Raw genomic sequence first — 23552 nt, forward strand, 5'->3', positions numbered from 1 at the left:
AGGATCAGGGTCTTAGTGTCTGTCTGTCTCTCTCATGATAAAGAATTTTGTTTTAGGTTTCAATGAGATATTTAAAGTCGTTCTCATTTTTAACATAAATCCTATGCATTTATCTTTTTCTAGCTTGAACTTTGAATTTAATCAGTAATGAAATACCACCATGTCAAATGTTCTAATTCCTCTCTGAGTAAAACCTGTTTTTCTAAGACTGGCATTTTGAAGACTAAGGATTTAGGCTTCTCAGTACACTAAAACGTTCAGAGCACCCTTTCAGCAATCCCTTAGTTCAGGAATTGCAAGGTAGAGTTAGAGGAATTCTTTAGTCTTTTTTTCTTACATGCTATCTCTTATGCTTGGAACTTCCTCATCCTATTTGTATGAAAATTGACTGCTCTCTTAAAATATTTCCTTAAAACACACTTATTTCCTGAAGTCTTTCAAGGATAATCTAGAAAGTAGGTAATATTTCTATAGTTTTTTTGTTTTGTGTTTTAAATCTGTATTGCTTTGTTTCTGGACCTTGAGCTATTTGTTTGGTGCATTATGTACTTCAATTATGTAATTTAGGGCCTGATTCTCCAAACTCCTATTGAGTTCAATTGGAGTTTTGGATGTGCAAGGAATGCAGGAACTGTAAATTCACCTTGGCCCAAGGACCACATCTATCTTTTAAAATTTGGCTTTAAATTAGGCACTTAGAGCCCTGATTCTGCTATAAGTTTGTGCTGGTGAAATCCTCTTGTGCAACTGAGGGAGACTGGCCAAAGTGTCTCATATTTTTGTTCTTAAAGCTTGGGCTCCTATGATTGTGAGAAACTGTTTCCATTTTAAAACATAAGTTTCTAACTCTCCTGCTTTGAGAGAGAAGCTTTAAACTGTGAACCCTAAAGGCTCAAAAACCTGTTATTTTTACATTTATTTTTAATATCTCATGATTTTGACGGCCTTGACTCTGAATGTTTGGTGTTGACAATATCGTGCATCAGGGTTTGCAGACTCCGCACCTTAAGCACTTAAATAAGAATAGCGTCAGCGGGCTACTGGACAATTTTAGAAACTAAAACAAATTAAATAAGCGAGGCCTTGGCTTTGTGCATGTGTTTGATTAGGACCTAGAAGGGGTTGGCAGGATCCTCGGCACAGGATTCACTAATTGCCCCCTCAGTCTTTAAAGCTCATTCATTTTATGTAGTTCAACCACCCACACCCCACCTTTCCCCCCACCAAGCGGCAGCCTCCTGAGCTGATAAGGGGGGAGCGGCAAAGCCTTAGATATTTACCAGCACAGCCCTTGTGCGGCCATTTTATCATCCAGGGGATAGGGAAATTAGAGTCCCTTTCCCTGGAGGTTGTGGGCTGCACGCCCTGGGGTTAGGGTAGGGGCTGTGCGGCGGGGCTGAGGGATGACTAGTTAAGTCCTCGGGAGGAGAAAAAGGCGGCAGCAGCAGGCTTCCTCGCTCCTGCAGCGGGGATATGTGCGGGACCCGCAGGGAGAGGCTGGGTCAGGCCCCCTCATTCCCCCGCCGAGGTGGCAGCAGGCAGCTGCCGGGCCAGGCCTGGGCTGGAACCACTGAGGGCTGCCGGTGGCGGACACAATAAGGGAACGAGCCGACGCGCTGCTTCTTCCTCCCGCAAGCGGGCCGGAACAGGCAGGGAGCGGGGCGGGGGAGCGTCGCTCGGCCGGTTGCTGCGGTGCCCTGGGGAAGCCGGGGGAAGGGGCTCGGGGCTGGGTTGCTGTGCGGAAGGCAGAGCGCGCGGGCCGGGCGAAGGGCCTGGCCCCCGCCGGCGGTGCCTGGGCGAGCAACGCGGGCATGGAGTGAGGGGAGCAGCGCGAGGAGGAAGATGGCCGGTGGCGGCGGCGGCTGCAGGGACAGCTTGTTTCTGGAAGGTGCGTGTGTGGCTGAGTGGGGAAATGTGGCCCACGGGCGGCTCCTTCCTCCTGGCAGCCAGCCGGCAAAGGGGCACGGCACGGACCGGAGGACATGTGGGGGGAGAGGGGGTGCTGGGGGAGGGACGCAGCGAGAGGTGGCCTGGTGTTGGGGGAAGGGTGAATGTTTGTAGGGGCAGGTTTGTTGGGGGGGGGGGGGAGCGAGGCAGCGGGGGGGGGGGGGGGGCAGGACCGTGGGAGAGAGTTCATCCAGGGCTGGCACAGGGTGGCTCGTTGGCCTGGGATTAGCGACGTCCGGTATGGAGGGGCGGCTTGCGGGAGTCTGAGGTGGGAGGTTAATGGTCAGGTGGGGCTTGATGCAGAGCGGGGTCTCCGCTCGCTGCTCTCAGCCGCTCGGGCCCCGGGCCTCCGCTGGTTTCTTCTCCTCCTCTTCTTCTTCTAACGTTGTAAAAGGCCGATCTGAAGAGTTGGGGAAGTGGGGGCTGTGATGTGGCCAGAGAAGACTTTTCTTCTGCTGGGGTTTCTCTCTTATGTTTGTGTCACTGGAAAGAGGGAGCTTTGGGATTATTTTTAAAGCTTCAGGCTACTATTAGACTTAGACATAGTCTTGGTTTTTGCATCTGTCTCTAATAATAATGCAGAAATTAACTAAAAACAAATTACTAAGGCTTAGAGATATTTACTCTAAACCTTCACAGTACAATTAAATATTATATTCTGTTAATCTAGCCTTGCAAAATTGCCATAAAAATTGACTAGAATAGGGGCAGTGTACCTTACCTGCCCTCTTACCATAATGATAATGAAAAATCATAGACCTGAAAATACTCTGCTTGTATGAATAGAGTTTTGCATGTCTGTGATGGTTTTTTCTTTGGCACAGCATATTTTGCAGCATGTATATTGTATAAAGCATGTACTGTACAGGATTTCTCCTAGTTTTTTGGGTTGTTGTATTTTAGCAGTTTGCATAGAGCAGAAATGTTGCCTTTCTGTGTGAATGAATACTTACTTTAGGACATCAGCATTTCAGATGAATTTTTTTAAAGACCTATTTCTTAGCCAACAATGGCAGAAATTTTTTTAAGCATATGGTGGTGAAATAATGGTACCTATTCCACTCCCCCCCCCCCCCCCCAACCCAAAATCTGATCGTGATACTACCATAAGAATGACAGGTGTGGGGACAACCATATGATGATCACTAGTTTTGTGTGTGTTCAGTGGGTGGTATGCCACTCCTCTATGTTATACAGGTGGTAAGGAAAAATAAGTAGCATGCATAATATTTCAAATATTATAAATCCTGGGGGGCTCCCTTTCTAACAGCAGTGGCAGATTAGCTAGCGTGCATTACAGTGCCAAAATATTTGGTAGTCCTAAGATCGGTGGACAAAATAGGTCATTAATTTAGTTACATTTATATTGTATTCCAGATTATTTGGGAAACCCATTTATTTTATAGGTAGTGTCCAATAATGGTGATGGTCTAAGGAGTCAAAATATGTTAACAGAGACTATTATGAGCTCTGTGTGAAGGAAAGTTTATGCAGGCAATGGTGCTAGGAAAAAGGAGTTAATTCTCCTGAGCGCACAATGTCAGAGTTGCAGCCTATTAAAATAGCAGAATAGGCCTGTAACTGGATTATGGTGGGTTTTAATGTTAAACAAAAACATGAAGTTTTGCAAATCAGGTACCATGACTACTATATGTGAAAGTAAAAGCACAGGTGATGCAGATCTTTGTTTTTAGCAGCTAATGATATGGAATGGATGAGCACTTCAAATCGGCCTTTGGCGTTAGACCTGTCGTTGTTTAGAGTTCTGACTTTGGACAATAACAAAACCAGAGGGTTAGGACAATGGTAAGAGAAGTGTGAGGTAGACAAAAATAGGAGTGAAGGTGTAGTATAGACAAGGAAGTGAAGTAACGCTTGTTGCTGAACCATGATTCGAAATCTGTAACTAAGCTGAGTAGAGACTGAAAGATGTTTTAAGACATAATTAAAACATCAAGAACTTCAATTAATATAAAAAACCCTAAAACAAACCAACAACAACAACAAAAAAAAGTAAGGAATTCATCTTTATTAGGTTACTCTTAAAAAAACAAATATATTAGTGGGCAGAGTTTTGAGAATTGTTGTTCCCCTCCCTGTCCCACATCAATCTTTTGGGAAACAAATGAGGTAGGAAGTGTGTGTAGGTGTAGCGACTGTCTGTTAATTCTGGCCTCATAATTAAATTGAGATAATGAGATCAAAGGTGGACAATACTTTTTTTTTTTTCTTCTTTAAGTTAATGTGCATATTTAATAGCTCTGTTTGGCTTATAGTAACAATCTATCAATCAGACTATAAAAAAGGTAAAATATACAGTACAGAAGGAAAACTATTAAATTGTAAGTATGACAGTTTTATAGGTTTAGTATTTTTTGGGATCTCCATTAAGACATTTGTTTTCTTTCATTTGGTGTAATAAAGATTCAATTAAAATGTCTGTCATTGTCTTAACGGTTAACATTTCTCTTTTTATATTGAAATTATCCTATCAAAAATAGGATGGTTGATGTATGGAAAAACATTCCCTGACGGTTGTATATATTGCCTGTCCTGTTGTGCAGTGTGGTGATTCATAAGGTCATTCAGTTTTTGTCCATTTTCACCTGTATAACATGGTGTGTCATCACTTAAAAAAATGTAGATTTGTCTTCTTGGAAATGCAAGAATGATTCTTAGAATTTCTGTGCTTGACTCTTTGACACTATGTTTGGTATGATGATGTAAATAATTTAGAGCATTGATTAACCTGGCTCAGAGCTGAGCTTTCCTTCTTGACTTTCAGCTCTAGAGGCTGTCAAAATACAGGTGGTATGGGGGAAAGACATTTATCTGTGTGATGCCAGTGGCCAAAGAGCTAACGTTATCCGTGGATGTATAAACAGGGAAATCTTGAGTAAAAATAGGGAAGTTATATTATCTTTGTATTTGGCACTGGTGCCACTACTATTGGAATACTGTGTCCAGTTTTGGTGTCCAAAATACAAAAAAGATATTGATAAATTGGAGATGGTTCAGAAAAGAGCCACAAAAATGATTAAAGGATTAGAAAACATGCCTTATAGTGATTGAGCTCCTTGAGTCGCTATTTATCTCCCAAAGAGAAGGTTAAGGGTGACTCGATCAGTTTATAAGTACTTACATGAACAGAAATTTGGTCGAGTGCTCTTCAGTCTAGCAGACAAAGGTATAAAAATTTCAGTGGGTGGAAGTGAAGGTAGACAAATTCAGATTGGAAATAAGGTGAGGAAATAACAAGGGTGGTTAACCATTGGAAAAATTTACCAAGCATTGTGGTGGAGTCTCCGTCACTGAAAATTTTTAAATCAAGATTGGATGTTCTTCTAAAAGATACTCTAGTTCAAAGAAAAATTAATTCAGGGAAGTCCTGTGGCCTTTGTTACACAGACTAGATGATCGCAATGGTCCCTTCTGGCCTTGGAATCTATAAAGCTTATGCTTTTAAAGGTAATTTGCAAATGGAATTAACAATTTTTTTAAATAGCATTAGTATGTGCAGAATGCAGACTAATGAAAGCTTTCAACACATTTCAACTGAAAATTCTAGGCCAAATTGTCACTTCCATGATAACATGTTGCAAAAGGACAAGGAAAATCTAAGTTCCAAATTATGTAACTTCCTTAGGCCACGTCTACACTACCCGCCGGATTGGCGGGTCGTGATCGATCTATCGGGGATCGATTTACCGCGTCTAGTGTAGACAAGATAAATCGATCCCCGGTCGCTCTGCTGTCGACTCCAGAACTTCACCAGGGTGAGAGGCGGAAGCAGAGTTGACGGGGGAGCGGTGGCCATCGATCCCGCGGTGTGAGGACGCGAAGTAAGTGATTCTAAGTCGATCTAAGATACGTTGACTTCAGCTACGCTATTCTCATAGCTGAAGTTGCGTATCTCAGATCGATTTCCCCCCCCCCCCCCCCCCCCCCGTGTAGATCAGGCCTTACAGTTTATCACTGGAGGAACAGAGGCCAGAGTTCTTGCCATACACTCACATTTTAAAAGAGCACTGAGCTTCAAACTCTCCTTAACTCAGAAGCCTGGAGGGGGGTGGGGGAATGATCCCAGTTAGTCTACAGAGGACCAAAAAATTCACAGAGGCTCAGTGTCTCTGTGAATTCTTTGTTTCCAGTGGCAGTGCAGTTATCTCAGGAACTTATGCTTCACGGGATCCCTGGTGATGGCTCTCCCAACTCACTTGCCTTTAGTGAGAGATTGGAAGTTGCATGGGGAAGCTGCACAAGATCTTGCCAAGATCATTGTGTTGCATGGAAAATCCCATCTGGTTGGGAGACTTGTTATTTGTAGCTGACAGTGATCAATCTCCAGCAGTATCCATTCATTACTTGAGCCATAATGTGGTGAGATGTTGTGGAAAGGTTTACTCGGAGTTGGGATAGGGAAAATTATTCTCAGTCCCTCCTCCCTACAATAGAAATGGGGCAATTCCCACTGTTCATTTTTTCTGCAAACGTAGGAACAATGGTTATGATTTGGCCCCTCATATTTAATTTAGCTTCAAGGGGAATGTTTGTGCTGCTGTATGTCTCCTCCAGTCTCAATTTGAAGCTTTCACTTTCACAGTATTGTGGTAACGTGTATCAGATACATTTGAAGCACTCTGAAATGCACGCTCTCTGACTGGTAGACTTTTTTTTTTTTGCTTTTCTTTTATCTCAGTCTCCTGGCTACTACAAGAATGTGTTGGGAGTCCCTGTCCCTTCCCAAGCTTCTTTTTTAGAGCTGCCTCATGGGAATTTTTCCAAAGATGATCTCTCAGCTGGTGAGCGCTTCCTAAGCAGCCACAGAATGAAATAGATTCCTATTAATATCATGCTCACCACAGATTTCTGACTAACAATAAGAATGACAACACTGGCTCTTAGCAGCAGCAGAAGCTTTGGACTTGTCTGCGGGAGGACTCTGGAAGACAGCACTTTATACTCAGTTCACACTTGGAGAATTCTTTGCAAATGCAAGTACGGTAGAATAGTGGTTTGTTTTTTTTTTAATGAAATTTAGATTCTGTAGAAGCTGATGATATTTGTGTGGGAAAGTATCCTTTTTGCCCTGGGAGGTTAGATTTTTTTTCAAACTCTCACCATTGGAGGTAGGGGAGATGGTGGTAGTGGGAGTTTTATTTGGGGTGGGATATGTGAGTAGTGTAGGATAGAGTGGAAAGAAGGAGGAGAGAGTGAAGCTTTTATGCACATGGAGAACTTTAAGTACTCTGCCTTCCTTTGACCCCCTCTGACCTTTTCTAAGCAAGCAAATAAAGGTTTGGTTTTATTTTAAACAAAGTTAGCCAATTCCATTTGACACGCTACTTATAACCTAGTGTATATGCAGTTTAAATGTGGGTAACTGGTGGGGGTTAAATTGATTTTGGATTGTAGGGAAATAGGCTTTTTTAAATCTAGGTAAGGCCTGTGTTTTCTCAACTTTCAGATGCACCTGTGCACCCCTTTCCATGTCTCTTTCACACTGCCCTATTTTATACTCTGATTAATGCTCTGTCATATCCCCTTCATGTCCATGAATGTTCTGTCCCCTCCTCTTGCCTCCCTCAGCATTAGTCTTCCATTCTGAGAATGGGGAGCCTTGCTCCCTTCCACAGTTTCATGTGCTTCCTGGTCCTCTACCCCTTTCAAGCCCCAGCTTGCCAGTCCTTTTCTTTTCATGATCCTCTGATCCACTGCACTTTCCCCGATTGCCTTTTCAGTGTGTGCATTTCATCTGTTTCCTGGAATCATTTAAGAAGTGGGTCATTTTCTATTAATAAAGACTGCTTTTCATGCAGTTTTAAAAAAAACAAAACCCAAAATCAACATCATCAAACCTGAAAGCCACTTCTCAGTAAGAAACAAATCTGGATAATATTTTCAGATTTTACAAAAGTGAACAGCTAATATTTCAAACTCTCTGTCTTATTTGCCAGTCTTCCCCAGGATGAGATGTGGCATGCAAAACTTCAGGGTGATGGGGTTTGTTTTAGGGTACTATGGGAGGCGTTTAAAATCGAATCTAAAAAGGAGCTAGCTTCAGCCTTAACTATGGAGTGGATGATGCTGTTCCACGATAATGGACAATGCAATAATTGGTGGTATTCTCTAAAATTCAATAATTTTAAGGAAAAATCCTGTTCCGTATTACCTCCATGGGGAGAAAGGGTTTTATTTAGGGCTATCGATTAATCGCCATTAGCTCACGTGATTAACTCGAAAAATTAATCGTGATTAATTGCAGTTTTAATCGCACTGTTAAACAATAGAATACCAATTAAAATTTATTAAATATTTTGGATGTTTTTCTACATTTTCATATATATTCTGTGTTGTAATTGCAATCAAAGTGTATATTTTTATTATAAAAATTTGCACTGTAAAAATGAGAAACAAGAAATAGTATTTTTCAATTCACCTCACACAAGTACTGTAGTGCAATCTTGTTGTAAAAGTGCACTTTACAAATGTAGATTTTTTTTTTTTGTTTCGTTACATAACTTCACTCAAAACCAAAACAATGTAAAACTTCAGAGCCTACAATTCCATTCAGTCCTACTTCTTGTTCAACCAATCGCTAAGACAGACAAGTTTGTTAACATTTACAGGATATAATACTGCCCTCTTCTTATTTACAATGTCACCAGAAAGTGAGAACAGGCCTTTGTATGGCACTTTTGTAGCTGGCATTTAAAGGTATTTATGTGCTACATATGCTAAACATTCATATGCCTCTGTGCTTTGGCCATCATTCCAGAGGACATGCTTCCATGCTGATGATGCTCATTTAAAAAAATGTTAATTAAATTTGTGACACAATTCTTCCCCAATGAGTTCAATGTCCCTTGCTCTGTTTTACCCCCATTATGCTATATATTTCATGTTATGGCAGTCTCGGATGATGACCCAGCACATTTTCTTCATTTTAAGAACACTTTCACTGCAGATTTCACAAAACGCAAAGAAGATACCAATGTGAGATTTCTAAAGATAGCTACAGCACTTGACCCAAGGTTTAAGAATCTGAAGTACCATCCAAAATCTGAGAGGGACGAGTTGTGGAGCATGCTTTCAGAAGTCTAAAAAGAGCAACGCTCCACTGCAAAAACTGCAGAACCTGAACCACCAAAAATGAAAATCAACCTTCTGCTGGTGGCATCTGACTCAAGATGATGAAAATGAACATGCATTGTTCCGTACTGCTTTGGATTGTTATCGAGCAGAATCTGTCATCAGCATGGACTCATGTCCCCTGGAATGGTGGTTGAAGGATGAAGGGACATATGAATATTCAGCGCATCTGGCACGTAAATATCTTGCGACACTGGCTACAACAGTGCGCTGGGAATGCCTGTTCTCACTTTCAGGTGACGTTGTAAACAAGAAGCGGGCAGCATTATCTCCTGCAAATGTAAACAAACTTGTTTGTCTGAGCTACTGGCTGAACAAGAATTAGGACTCAGTGGATTTGTAGGCTCTAAAATTTTACATTGTTTTACTTTTGAGTGCAGTTTTTTGTACATAATTCTACATTTGTAAGTTCAACTTTCATGATAAAGAGATTGCACTACAATACTTGTATTAGGTGAATTGAAAAATACTATTTATTTTGTTATTAACAGTGCAAATACTTGTGCTCACTTTATATTCTGTTGTAATTTTAATCAATATATTTTAAAATGTAGCTATCATCCCAAAATATTTAAATAAATGATATTCTATTATTGTTTAATTGTGCGATTAATCGTAATTAATTTTTTTAATTGCTTGACAGCCCTAGTTTTATTGCTTGTGAGGTACAGGATTCTGGGAGCATGTCCACAACCCCTTTGAACACATTGTGTTCCAAGTGGGATTTCTGAACCCAGAGGTCTTTTTTGTAAAGAGGGCTAATGGATCCTGATTGACTGAAACCACAACACACTATGTATCCCCATGTATGGATGGGTAAAGAGGGCCCCAGAAGACATTGCCAGGGTTTCTTTTTAGGAAGCTCTGGAAGGTGTTGAAAATTGAGCCTTAACTATGGAGTGGCTAGTCCTGCTCCCCAGTAGCAGAATATGCTGTCCTATGAATGCAGGAGTGGCTAGCTCATGATTTTTTTGGTGGTGGGGGGTCTTGACTTAAGATTTTTGAATGCTTGGTGTTGGCAATTACACACTAGCTTTTCTAGAGGGAGGGATGGTTCTGAAATCCAACTGTTTCTAGGTAGCAACCTCCCTCCCCCACCTTATTTAACAGTATTTCAGTGACATTCTTACACCTGTTAGCATGATGTGCCAAATATTTTAACAGACTAGTGCATAGTCTGATAAGGATGAAACAACATGAACATTTTGCAAATGTTCTGAATACAAAGACATCAGATAACATTGTAGTCAGCCAGCTGAAATATTCTGAATATATTGTTTCCTCTTGTTTCACGTATAAGTATGGAACACATCATGGATTGCTAGAAAGAGGCGTTATAGCTGACAACAATGTTGGCTCTTGCTACATATGTGACCTCTTCCTGTATTAGTTGATCAGTGTCTATACTCTCACACAATACCTGCTGTTCAAAGTTTCAGCTGTTATACCTGAAGTCAACAGATGATCATGCTCTTTTGTGGTAGGTCCTAAAATGTGAAATTAATTACCTTACACTAAAAGCCATCTTGTTTTTTCTCTTCAAAGCTCTTTCTAAAAAAAGCAACAGTTTTTAATAATGACAGTGTTTAGACCCATGTTTATCACCTTCCCTTTTAAAAATTGGACTTTTTTTTTCATTTGTATGTGTTTATTTTGTGTATGGAAATGTCTTTATTACATTTGTTGAATTTTTTCATACAATGGCCAAACCCCTTCACGTGCCCTGCAAAAATTGTTTGACTACCTTTTGCTACTTTTTTGAATCCAGCACTATCTAAATAAAATAATTATTTTTATACCATAGTTGTTTGTGATAAGTCAGCATTGTGTTTTATAATTTTTAAAAGCAATATATTTTTGTTGAATGTGAATAAGGGAAAATGTAAAACAAACCCCCTCACATTATTTTTGATTAGTTTGGACAACGTGATGTGTACGTAAATGTAAGGAAAAACTGAAGTAATTTATTAATATAGTATATTCTAAACTTGTCTTTTACGGACCAGTCCATTCCAGTAGCAGGGACCACCATTCTTAAATGTATAAACTACTAATACATCCTTACTCCTTGAAGAAATACTGGGACAGAGATATCATAAATAAATCTAATAAGAAATCTAGAAGATTTACATTGGTCCTTTGGCGTAACTACTGACCCTAGTCTTTGACAGTTGCTTGCAAGACTATCTATTGATGTGTCCAATAAATAACTAGATGGTTGGTTCTGTCTACACTGGATTGATAAACTGATTGTATATTGCTGTGATTCTGGGTGAATTAATAAATTGTTGATTGGTTAAGAATAATCAAGTGTCCTGATTTAAAAAGAATATTGTTTAAGTTAAAAGTTGACCTGAAAATAATTTAGTGTTAAATTAGTAAGCTAATGTTCCATGGACTCAATAAAAGGGGTTATCCTAGAAATTCCATTCTGATATTGGCTATAACACTTATCCAACTGGCAAATCTAATTTGTTAGATTTCAGCTTTAAAATCTGTCCCCTTTGCAAATTTGTAAAATTGACTACATTTTCACAACATTTGGTTATTCTACACGGGACACTGAAACTTTTACGGGTTCAGGACATTATTGAAAAATCCACATCCTATTTCTACTTCAGATTTTTTGTTGATATTCCCCAGAAGAGGTGGTGGTTGTCTTTGACTTGTGTAGACTGTACTGGGCCAGACAGAACATAAATACCTACAGAGTTCAATTTAAGTATAGGCCTTAAAACTTTTGGGATAAAGAAATTAAGACAAAGTGATTTAGGAGGGAATTGCTAGAAACTCCAACCACTGGAAAAAAAGGAGGAGAAGGGAGGAGGAATTTAAACCATTCACTCAAACTTTTTTTCTCTCTAAAGCCAACTGCATCTAAGCCTCCAACTGTATCTAAGGGTATATCTACACTGCAATTAAAAACCTGCAGCTGGCCCTTGCCAGCTGGCTTGGGCTCACAGAAAATTGCCATGTTTATGGTTGGGCACGGAGTGAAAGGGTCCCAGAGCTCATGCTGTAGCCTGAGCCTGAATGTCTAAAGTTAAACCACAATTAATCAGCCCTTAGCCTAAGTCAGCTGGCACAGGCCAGCTGTGGGGTTTTTAAATGCAGTGTAGACATACCCTTGGTGACTGCTGCTGAGCTAATGGGACATTAATGCTTCTAGGATACTGTAAAGGCGGACTTCAAACATTTAGACTGAGATTTTAAAACCTTTCTCTCCACACCTTGCATATCTCCCAGATCCTTGAGAGTGATAGTTACTATTTTAGAATTAATTTGATCTGTTTTGTGTGATTTTGTTTTTGTTTTGTTCATTTCAATTTCTCTTTTTTGACTGGTTTCTGCCTTATAGTCAAACCAGGGAATTTACTGAATTGTCTAGATATGAAGCTGCCTGAATAGGAGCAGGAAGGCCTTTAGTGATCTCTTTTTTTGCTGTTTTAATTTTATCTGGAAGTATTTTGTTTAATAATAAACCAATTATTTGTTATGGTTTGTGTGTCCTGTGGGTAAATAAGACAAACTTACTTGCCTATGACAAGTCAGAAGCCAGCATGTGAGAGATTGATTGATTGATTATTCCTTTATCCATAATTGTTTTCTTCCCATTTTTATAGTAGGGTATAGAAAGTAACAGCTCACTATATATTTAATTTGCCACCCCCCACCCCCCTTTTATGGTAAGATATAGTGTTCTACATTTTTGTTGATATCCCAGCACCTGGATTTAATTTAACAGCAAACTAGTGAGGTTTGGTAAATGTTCTCTGCAACAGATTGCAGCAATATAAATCTCTGCTGTGGAAGGAGATATATTTACCTTGCTACACCAATGCCTGTGGCATAAATGTTTTTTGTATTGTTCAGTCTGCCTACATGGCATTGGGGGGAAGTGCCAGATAGCAGGATCCACCCTCTCAGAGCTAGAGCCTAATACAAAACAGAATATAGAACGGTTAGTGGGTAGTGGATTGCTATAGAAGGAGGGTCTGAGAATAAGTAACTCTTTTTAGGAGATTTTTGGAGCATGGCTGTTTGTAAGTTAAAAGAAAATTTAGTGTATTGATGAAATCAATTGTTGGTTGAAGCAATTTTTGTTCTAGATAAGATGTCAAAAATGGTACTCTGGTGACTGTCCCTATGACATATAAGAATATTTCATTGTTAAATTGAATTAACTATACATGAAAATTGAGTTAGTGCATTTTATGGTAAAACTATGAATGTTGGTGTCTTATAATTAAACCGCCCAGCAGTAATTAGTGACATGCCAGTACTGGGGCGGTGGAGGGAGGAGTGAAATACAGCTTTTGAACGCGGTACCAGGAATATTGTGGGGTGGGGATGATGTCTAGTGACACAAAGGTATTTGGCTTGTAAAAGATGTTTCAAGATTCATAACTATTGATTATTTCTGTTGTTAATATGGTAGTTCTAAATGCTGTGTCTATCTGTCTTACCCGGTTTAGGGTTAATTTAGCAAAACATAAATATCTCTAAGGCAGGGTCAGGCAGAAAAGATATGCAAGAGCAGGAGCAACCATGCTGGGGCTCATTGCTGCAACTGCATTTATAATTTCTGTGGCATATTTCTAAATGAAACAACCAACTTGTCACTGAAATTCCAGCAGAGGCAAGCACTGTGGGCTCTCTTTCATCACATCTCGGTAACAGATGATGTCCAGGTCTCTCTGGAGGCAGTTGAGGGACACTTTGCTATTAGGAATAGGCTTCCAAGCCCTTACTGTCCAAACTTTTATGACTGTATGGCAGTGGTTTTCAACCTGCAGGCCGCTTGCAGCTCAGTTAGCACACAGCTGTGGCCCAGCTATGTGCTTAAAAAAAATTCAAAGATTGCCACACCGATTGGCTCACTCTTTGGTCCCAGCAAGGGTGGAGTCAGGGCCACCTGAGGAGGAGATGGCACCACGGAGCCCTGCTGGTGCTCTCCCTTTTGGTGGAGGAGGAGCTCAGCTAGCAGCCTGCTGCTTTCTTCCTCCCTGTGCTTCACGGATACACTGAGAGTGCTACTGTCAGGGAGAGTGCAGCCTCCTCGCTTCTGGGCATCTGTGCCAGAGGCGTCTGGAGAAATGGGCAGGAGGTATGTGTCTCCCCTCTTCTCTTCCCCCCCACCACCACAGCTATGTGTCACCTCTGGAGGGCAGAGGGGAATGAGCATGCTCCAGGCTGCAGTGCACCCTGGGCTGCCTGTAGCAGACATGGCCCGCCTGCCCGTCTCCTGCTGGCCATGTCTAGACCTGGAGCGCTCAGCCAGAGTCATTACAAGGCAACTTGCCTCAATGTAGCTGCTTTGTGTAGACCAGGCCTAATTATTCCTCATACTGCCAAGTCAGTGGTGTAGCTTGTACTAGGGCTTTCATTTAGATACAAAATATTTGCAAGTACACATTTCAAAAGAAGCATTTGTCATCTTAAGAATTGGAGAACCAAGAAAGGTTGAAAACATTTGCAACTATGTGTGGTTTTGTCTTTCCTCAATCAAGTTTTTAGAGGAATTATAAAGTTAACTTCAACTAGGATATTTCTCGAATTAATTTGTGATATTTTGTTTAATATTTTCTTTTTGTTAATAATAAAAGAAACCATGATTAATAATAATTTTGCTTGGTTTTGATCATGGTATCTCTGAAGTTATGTAAAAATACCCCTGTGACTGAACACTGGGAGCCACACACCTGAGTTGGCAGTAAGAGAAGAAATTCGTAAGAGTTGGCCTACCATTTCTTGCTTCTCTACATAATACATATATATTTTTAGTAATGTTTAAAATACAGTTATTTGGCATCCTGTTTAAAACTACCTCTTTCAACCCCACACTGTCCTGCGGTAGGATCCGCTTTCCCTGATTGCTTGGTTCTCAACTGGATAGAGAGTTCTAGGAAGCTTATGTTGTCTTTGCTTTCTAAATGTCATCTACCAGAAGCATTTGCAATAATATAGGAGGATAAATTTGGTGCATGATGCAGACAGGCCCATTTGGACCACCCCTCTATTTTGCCTGTTTGACTACTTTCTCTGCTTTTCTGAATCTGCCATGCGTTAATCTTCAGGATCTGCTACAAAGCACATCTCTAAGGACCCAGGAGAGCAAGGAAGGGAAAGGAGGGCTGGGGTTGGTGTATAATGTGGCTGGAGTTGATTGGAAGGTGTTACCTGCCCTTTTTTTGTTTTTTGGGTTTTTTTTGAGAAAACTGCTGTCTTTTTGCTTCTTTAAAAGTTGTTTTGAACTTTTCCAGGGACGTCAAAATTGCTATTTTAGATTTTTTAAAAAGAAAATCTAAATGAAAAATACTAGCAAATTAAAACACTCTTGGCAGCTCTTTTGTCTTATCATGGGTTAGGCACAAGTAGGTCAATGTCTCTGAAGCCTCGGGTCATCAGGTTCATGTGGGGTTTGACACAATACAAAGCCCCCTGTAATTTAGGGGATTAATGTGGTTATAACACTGAGTTTCTGTGAGCTTCCTGCCTTAATATTGGTCTACCTTGTTCCGGTTCTTACCCAAATAAGGTGGTACTGTGGACTTCACCCAAAATTCCTATTCAGGATTATGGGGGAGAGAAGCTTATTAAGGTTATCATCCTACCAATGTTTTCTCCATGCTTGTGTGTTCAAACTAATGAAGCACTTCTCTGTATGTTGTATGTTAAAAGTTTCTTGAACTTAAAGCTGACTAAAAGCACTTAGAAGCTCCATGTTTCTAGTTTCTTTTGCCAATACTTTGCTGGGTGATGCTTTAACCAAGAGGATGTTTTCTAAATTGATTGCATTTCTTATTGCTTTGACCTTGTTAGCCAGAAATTAAGACTGTCTTAGGGTGTGGCTTCACTAAAGTGCTTACTCAGATTTTTCCCCAGACACTTCTTCACTTCTCTTAATTGGAGCTCTTAATTCAGGGTGTCCTGTCCTAAGGTATAAGCTAAAACCCAAGAGAGGCTTTAATTTGGGCTGCTAACCCACCGACTTTGCAGTGGTGACACAGGCTGTCACTCAAATGCTGACAATCCTCCAGTGTCCTCCCACAGCTCACTGAGGGGGAAAAAAAAATCCATAGAGCTCCTCAGCATACTGCAGCACAAAGAAGCATGGAATATATACCCGGAAGTCCTGTCAACACATGGGTGAGTGAAGCACCAGTGAGGACACAGTAACTTGGGTATGGTTTTGCAGTATGTCTGGGCTAGCATAGGTGCTCAGATTTAGGTGCTGGTCGCCCGAGTTAACTCTGCAGTGAAGATACCTCCTCTGTGATGTTTCCATAACACACATCTGTAAAGCAGCAAAGTTGTCTTTCCCTATAGGATCTAGTCAACAGTGTTCTGTAAGTATCTTCTCTTCACCCTCCTCTCTCCCTTCTGCCCCTCAAAGTTTTTCTTTTGGAATATGCCTTATTTTCCAGCTAGCAAAATTTCTGCATGCCTTTTTCACCCCCCTCCTGACTACTTCTGCACACTTAAACATCCAACAGTAAACAACATGAAGAGGTATTTTGCTTCTCTTTTAATTAATAGAATTTAATTCTCCCGGTTGTGTTCCTGTGTATATTACTGACTTTCTTGAGGAAGCTACTTAACTGCTGTGTGTCTTGAGTTTCCTTTATGTTAAAGGGATAACACCTTCCCATAAGCACTTTGCAAACAAAGCTTGCATGAAAGTTGCTTATGTGTAAAATACTATAAATTTTTCTTACTTTTTTTTTTCCTAAGTGTAGCTGTGGTGCTCTGTTTACTTCAACCTGACATTCCAAGCTATTGTATTGAACTCTGGGAAACTATGGTGCACTTTCAGTTGCTACTTTTGCAGCTACTTAAGCTAGGTTCTTAAATTGTATTTTGTACCAACTGCCTTTCTGCAGTTTCTAAAAATAGATGTGCAGTTTGATTATTGCTGTTACCGTGTATGTAATTGCACAAGCTTGGCTCTTTTGATGACGGCTGTGATGGTTTCTGCAGTTCATAAGTGGGTCTGCAATCAGCAGTCTGCAATTCAGATGCAAAAATTCACTGTACATCTCCTCCTGTTTCAAAGGCAGCATTTGCTTCATGTCTCAAACTTGTACAGTTTCTGTGGTTCTCATAATTTGAGACCTGATATGATTAACGTCACCTGCTGATTGTTGCTCCCAAAATCTATACTAAAGTTGGTGGTCACAGAGCATCTTGTTTAAAATTACTTTTTAGCTGCTTCTCTATACCATTTTCACACGCTTCCATTTTGAGAATAAATTGTAAGAGAAGAAGAGGAAAATCCACGGGTTCTCCTATGAAACCCATAAACTTCCTTTCTGCTTGGACTGCTTAAGCATACCAGACAAATGATAATGGTCTTATAGGAGCAGGGAATTGCGTAGTGCCAGGTCACTAGACATGCAAATGTAACTTTTTTTTTCTGGATCCGGATTTATAAAAAATATTTAAATTTTGAAGAGTAGTTATGAAAAGATTTCAGCCCGTGGGTGGTTTTCAAACTGTTCACTTATTATTTACTATTCACAGTGTGCGGTTGGCACGTAAGCAACAAAGTTGTCCCTTTTTGACCCGTATGGCTAGTCAAAGTTTGGGTACTGTAAATTGTTCTAGTTGGGAGTAGAAATTGATGGAGTGTGGTGCTTTCTGTGATGCTTTCTGTGATGCAATCATGTTTATTTACAAGCAACGTACAAAGTTCTACTTCTCTGAATGCAGGGAGGAAACAAAGGCAAAAGGAAGTGTTTTTTTTTAAAAACAGGCCAAACTCTCCTCCTCTTTTTCCCCCCCCCCCACCTTTACCTAAAACCTCTTTTTAGGCTTCTCTCAGTTTGACACTGTGCTTAGACTTCTGCTTGGATTTTTTCAGGTAGTCTCTGGTGCGCTCTAGTTCTGTGTTCCAGACACAGACCCCTTATCCAAAACAATACTCAGAAAAAGCCCCTCTGCCCGCACACTCCAAACTCCTGGGTGGGGTCACATAACCCTTTAGTCTTAGGTGAAGGCTTGTGATAGATTATTTTTTACACTTAGGTTAATTGAAGGGTGTATTCACACAAATAAATGTAAATGAGATTTTAATTCACCCATAATGAGGTTGCACCCAGCTCCTAACAATATTATTTCTATCCCTGACTAGAAGAGTGACACCTTTATAAAACAGGAGACTAAGGGAAAATGTACTTAGAAATTATTAATCCAAATACATTCATTCAAATATTTATCAGTATTTTTAGAAATCACCTGGTGGTCATCCATATACTTATTTGTGGGGTATTATCCACTATTAACAGCATGCCTGATTTGTTGTGCTCATGAAAATACTCATGAGTCACTTAGGATTGGGGTCTGCAGTAAAATTATTAGTGAAGTAAAGCTACCTTAAATGTGCTGGTTACATAAAGTATATCAAAACATATTTTGCATTTAAAGCTAACTGGTTTAGTAAACAAAGGAAGTATTAAATGTAGTTAGTGAACTTACTCACCTATATATACTTTTGGTCACTGTGGTCTGGGTTTTTAAATGTAGTGGGATTTTAAAGTACCACACTCCCATTTGAAAACAGGAGTTAGGCAGGTTGGGTAATCCTACCAGACGTTGTTGTGATGCTTCCCAGGGGTACCCAGAGTTTTGAGGCACCTAACTACCACCTGCCCTTAGTGTGAGGAAGTCTTGTCTGTGCCTGCTGCGGGACAGTCTCCAAACATTACTGGCCATGGCCACCACAAGCACTCCCCCTAGGTCTCTCAGTCATTCTACAGGTTAGCGACTGGCACACTCCAAACCCTCAAGCTCTCTGAGCATCTCCTTGGAGCATCGAGCCCCTGGTCCACTGGGAATTTGTGGTATTCACAGATTCGCTGCTTCCAAAGAAACCATTCACCCCAGCTTCCTGCTTCCACATCAGACAACTGCTCCACTTAAACATATTCAATTGCTGTGTATTATTGTGAAATAAAATGTTTATTTAACAAAGCATAGAGACTGATGTAGTAGAAAATATTGGAAACGTTTGCATAAACTCATAAAATGCATGCTAGAGCCTACATTTAATTAACAGGATGCTCTCATGTCAAGTATTGCTTGCTCAAAATCCTTGCATCGCTTTCCAGGTAGTAAATTGGAGAACTAAACTATGTTGAGTATCAGGTGAGATCATGGAAGACTGCATTCCCTCTATCCAAAACATTAAAACCGAAGTTAGAGAGAGAGACTTATTCTTTTCCACCATCATGTTGTCTCCAACATTGAAGTTGAAAAACTGTGCTCCATTGGGCTTTCACTTCCATCTCCAACAAGTACCCAAAAAGGAATCCATTCCCCAACTGATAACTCAGTGTTAAGGCAGAACCTGCCAAATGCATGAAATATGTGACAATCAGATGCATTGATCTTTGGATATAATTGATATAAAAGCATATGAGGTTACTGTGAAAGTTTTATTTTAGAGTGAAAATTTGAAGTGTTGGGCATCCATCTAGAGATGGATGTTGAAAGTCTTAATGGAGCATTGGAGAATGCTATCAACAGTTATAGGCAATCTGAAGGTAGATAAGAATGCACTAGTCTTTCCCCTTAGTTCTTATTTCCCCACTTCTAATATTTTTGGGTGAATGGGGTGTGTCCTGCTGCAACCTTAGATGGCACTAAATGTAGTTTTTGTTAAATATATTCTCAGCAGCATTGCCGTTTTCCATTGGTTCTTAAGTCCTTTGTAATCTTGAATCTTTAAATGAGTTCTCAAATCTGTTCCGTTAGTAGTTTGTTCAGATTATTATACACTGGGCACTAGATGGTACTGCTCTTCTCTCCCCTCCCCTCCCCTCCCCCGCCTGTAAATATGATGTAGAGTTGTGGGGTGTGTTTTTTTTTTTTAAACTCCTCCAGATTTCAATCCACTCCATGTTAGTCTTCACAGTGGGGAATTCCTGGGTTGCATGGCAACTGGGTGCAGACCAGGTCTTTGCTTTCAGCTTGGGTTTAAGACTGCTCCTCAGGAAGAACTCTCCAAAATTCTGTCTCCAAGTGGCACATGTGACAGACTTCATGTTTCCCTTGGTAGCAGAATTTTCCCAGGATTTTTAACTGAAGGTCTGTTTCTTCATTGGCTTTAAGGTTTTTCTCAAAATTGCTAAACTAGAAAGTATTGGGGCTTTCTGAAGAGGGTTTGAAGGACATCCCCTCCCTCAGAAATGACAGGCTGCAGAAAGTTGTCTCCCCACTAACGTGCGGGCAAGGTCCATGCCAAGAGTTGAGCAGACTGCTGTGAAACCTGGCTCCCAACTGATGTGTGGACAAGGTGCAAGCTGCATGGAATCTCCCTTCACCGAGACCAGTCTAGAATCAGTGGCATGGAACTGGAGAGAAGTTACGTGGTGTTTTTTGTTTTGTTTTTCTTTTCCTCCAACATCCATAACTCCCCCGTAGACATGGAAATCCCTATTTTCATGGCTTCCAGAGCAAGCAGGAACAGTTCATGGAAGCCTTCTGAATCTTGGGGGAAGGCAAGGTCCCCTGCCTCCCTCACCGGTAGCAACCTGGAGGAAGAAATCCATGCTCACAGCCAGCACATGGGTAAGGCCTGTGACGGGATGGTTGAGAAGGCTTCCATCTGCCCTTCCTGCAGGCTGTTTTAACTCGAAGTCCTCTGTTCCTGCAAACTTTGATACCAAGCAGTCATTTGTCTCCAGTGGCTCTGGCTTACTCCTTGTTCTATGTGATGAGCCTCTGCTTAGCCCAGATAAAGTAGCAGGGATTGAATTGATTCAGATCCCTTTCCTTGAGGGAGACCTATTTCTTCTCTCCTTCTAGTCTCCTTGTGTCCCATAGGACATCATAAAGTGGCTATGATTTTCCTTAGGGAGGCATGCAGGATACATGTCTGTAGACTGTCCTTTTAATCTCCCTGGTAATGCTCTTTCCACCTCACAGGGCCACCCCCATACTTTCATGTTGGTGAATGATATTGCTCACAATCAGCTCTTAAAAGGTAGCATAAAATCTTAACTCATGAGAGTCTCCCCTCTAGATTCTTGAAAATGAATAAGTGCCTAAAGCTGCAGCTTTGATGGAGATAACTTATTCTGATCTAAGGTTCTCAGAGTAAGAGACTTCAGCCAGTAATGTCAAGACTGAGGTTGCTGTATCAAGTTTAGTCTGAATGATGATTTTATTCTCCTGTCTGTGTTTGGCTGGAGTTCTCCCTCAGTTGGTATAAATGTGGTGTTTACTAAGGAGACTGCAACAGGCTTAATCTTACACAGAGTAGTGAAGACCTTTTAGGTCTTAAGTACAAGTACTTCCTGATGGGGAATTCCCACTCCACCTTAAACCCTCAAACAGTTGAGGAAGAATTATACACCTCTTCAGCTCTGCAAGGTTTTTGTTTTATTTGTTGTTTTTGTGCTCACCTGGGAAGCCATGTTGAGCGCACATGCATTCACATATATAGCCAAACAAAATCAAAACAAAATAACCTAGTTTAAAGTAGACTCTGTAGTTTTTTTTTTTTTTTCAGGACTGGTATTTCACCTGACTATGATTTGCTGTGCATTCAAAACTTCCAAAGACATGTCCTGAAAAGGTCCAGTCAAAGAAAGTTGAAATTGTAGGCTAACAGCTCATATCCTTCCAGTTATGTTGGTGATCTCTTTGATGAGCACAGAGACACAATAGTCACAAAGGCTTTAGCCAAAAGAATAAAGGCCTCATCCACACCTAAAATTTAGATCAACCTAGCTGAGTTGCAGGGGTGTGTGGAAAAACTCGCACCCCTGAAAGACATTTTAGATGGCATAAGCCCTGGTATAGACACCACTACATTGGCCTAGCCACCACCCCTTGGGGGGTGGATTTAGTACAGCGATAGAAAAACCCATTTCATTGCTGTAGCAAGTATCTACATTAGAGGTGTAGCTGCAGTTGTGCCGCTGTAGCACTTGTGGTTGTAGACCTAGCCTAAGTCACTCCCTCATTTCAATGAGGACCTGGTGAGAGAATCTTCAAACTCCCTTGTCTTAGCAGGCGTTCTTGTTGAAGCTGCTGTTTCTCCAGGCTCCACTGTAGAGATTACATATGAGGAAGGGGGCTATTGCTGTCTTTCCTGAGAGCTGGAGGACCACGACTGGGATTCTCTAGAGGAAAACTATCCAACTCCAAAAGCATCTCTTGAGTTGTAAGTTTCTGAAGTCTGAGAAGATCCCCTCTCCCCTTCCCACATATGATACTTCATGGTGGGCCCTCATCTGGGTGTGAACTACCTCAGAAAATGGGTGCTTGAGATTCAGGAAAGGCTCCACAGTAGAACTCACTTGTTGTCCCTGGGGATTAAGCATGGAAACAAATCTGGCACAATATACCATTTACCTTCTTGAGTCTCAAACTATGCTTGATGTAAATTAGCTTCTGTTAGACTCCAGCACTTTGCTCAATCTGGCATTTGCCACCTCTGACTGAAGTGGGGCTGCTAATGCTTAAGATTAGGCATGTTCTTAAATACTCTGAATTGGGACCCCTGTTCTCCTTTCAAAGGAGAGGCAATCTGGACTTTTCCTGTCGATTCTGGGAGATACTGCAAAACATTCTTGCAGGATAGAAATTCTTCCCAGGGGAATGACTTACGATGTAGTTCTAACATCCTTACATCGGTGGGTACTAATCTGGTCCTTCCAAAATTGTCTTTATATTCTTTCCACTAACATCTTACCCATCACGCTTTTTTTTCAGACTTTTTATTTTTCTTTCTATAATCACAGCTCTATTAATTGGCTAAGATATTTACACACTTAAAATTGTATGCATACTTTTAAAAAATTGACAGCTTTGGTGTATGTTTGTGTATAATCGAGTGCTTATTTAAAAATAATGCAATAAAAACATACATTTAAAAAACTAAAATTGTTGCTCCCCTAATTTGTCAGTATCATAATTTTTTCAAAACTAAATATTGTCTAGTTAAAAGCTTGCTTCTAAAGTTGTCAATTTTTAAAAGAATTAGTTTGCATTGTAGCCATTTTCTATTAAACATTTTTAAAGCCAAATTTATTGGCACACATCCAGAGTTCTTAAAATGCTGTGTACTGTAGCTATGATCTTAAAGCTACAGTATAGATATTTTAGAGACTAACCAATTTGAGCATAAGCTTTCGTGAGCTACAGCTCACTTCATCAGATGCATGTGAGCTGTAGCTCACGAAAGCTTATGCTCAAATAAATTAGTTAGTCTCTAAGGTGCCACAAGTACTCCTTTTCTTTTTGCGAATACAGACTAACATGGCTGTTACTCTGAAACCTGTCAGCATAGATACTGAAATTTAATTATTCCCACACAAATTACGTGACAAAATCCCAGCTAAAGTGTTGAAACACTGATTCTACACTCAACAAAGCTTTGCTAGACCTGTTTACTTTCTGCCGGGAAAATGAGATGATTTTATCCCAGGATTTCGAAGATGCCA

At 40.5% G+C, this 23552-nt stretch overlaps 1 protein-coding gene across 4 annotated transcripts in view; it reads left to right on the top strand.

The window, feature by feature from the left end:
• The first annotated feature begins 1697 nt into the window (after positions 1 to 1697).
• SENP6 (SUMO specific peptidase 6) overlaps positions 1698 to 23552 on the top strand; it is a 152751-nt gene continuing 130896 nt past the window's right edge. For 2 of the 4 annotated variants that reach the window (XM_074948006.1, XM_074948008.1), the window contains exon 1: positions 1698 to 1888. In XM_074948006.1, the coding sequence (XP_074804107.1) occupies positions 1843 to 1888 (46 nt within the window). In that variant the 5' untranslated portion in view covers positions 1698 to 1842. The remainder of the gene's footprint in view (positions 1889 to 23552) is intronic. The other 2 variants (XM_074948009.1, XM_074948010.1) reach the window with 1 other exon arrangement.

This window comes from Natator depressus, chromosome 3 (assembly GCF_965152275.1).
Source record: "Natator depressus isolate rNatDep1 chromosome 3, rNatDep2.hap1, whole genome shotgun sequence".
NCBI classification, from domain to species: Eukaryota; Metazoa; Chordata; order Testudines; family Cheloniidae; genus Natator; species Natator depressus.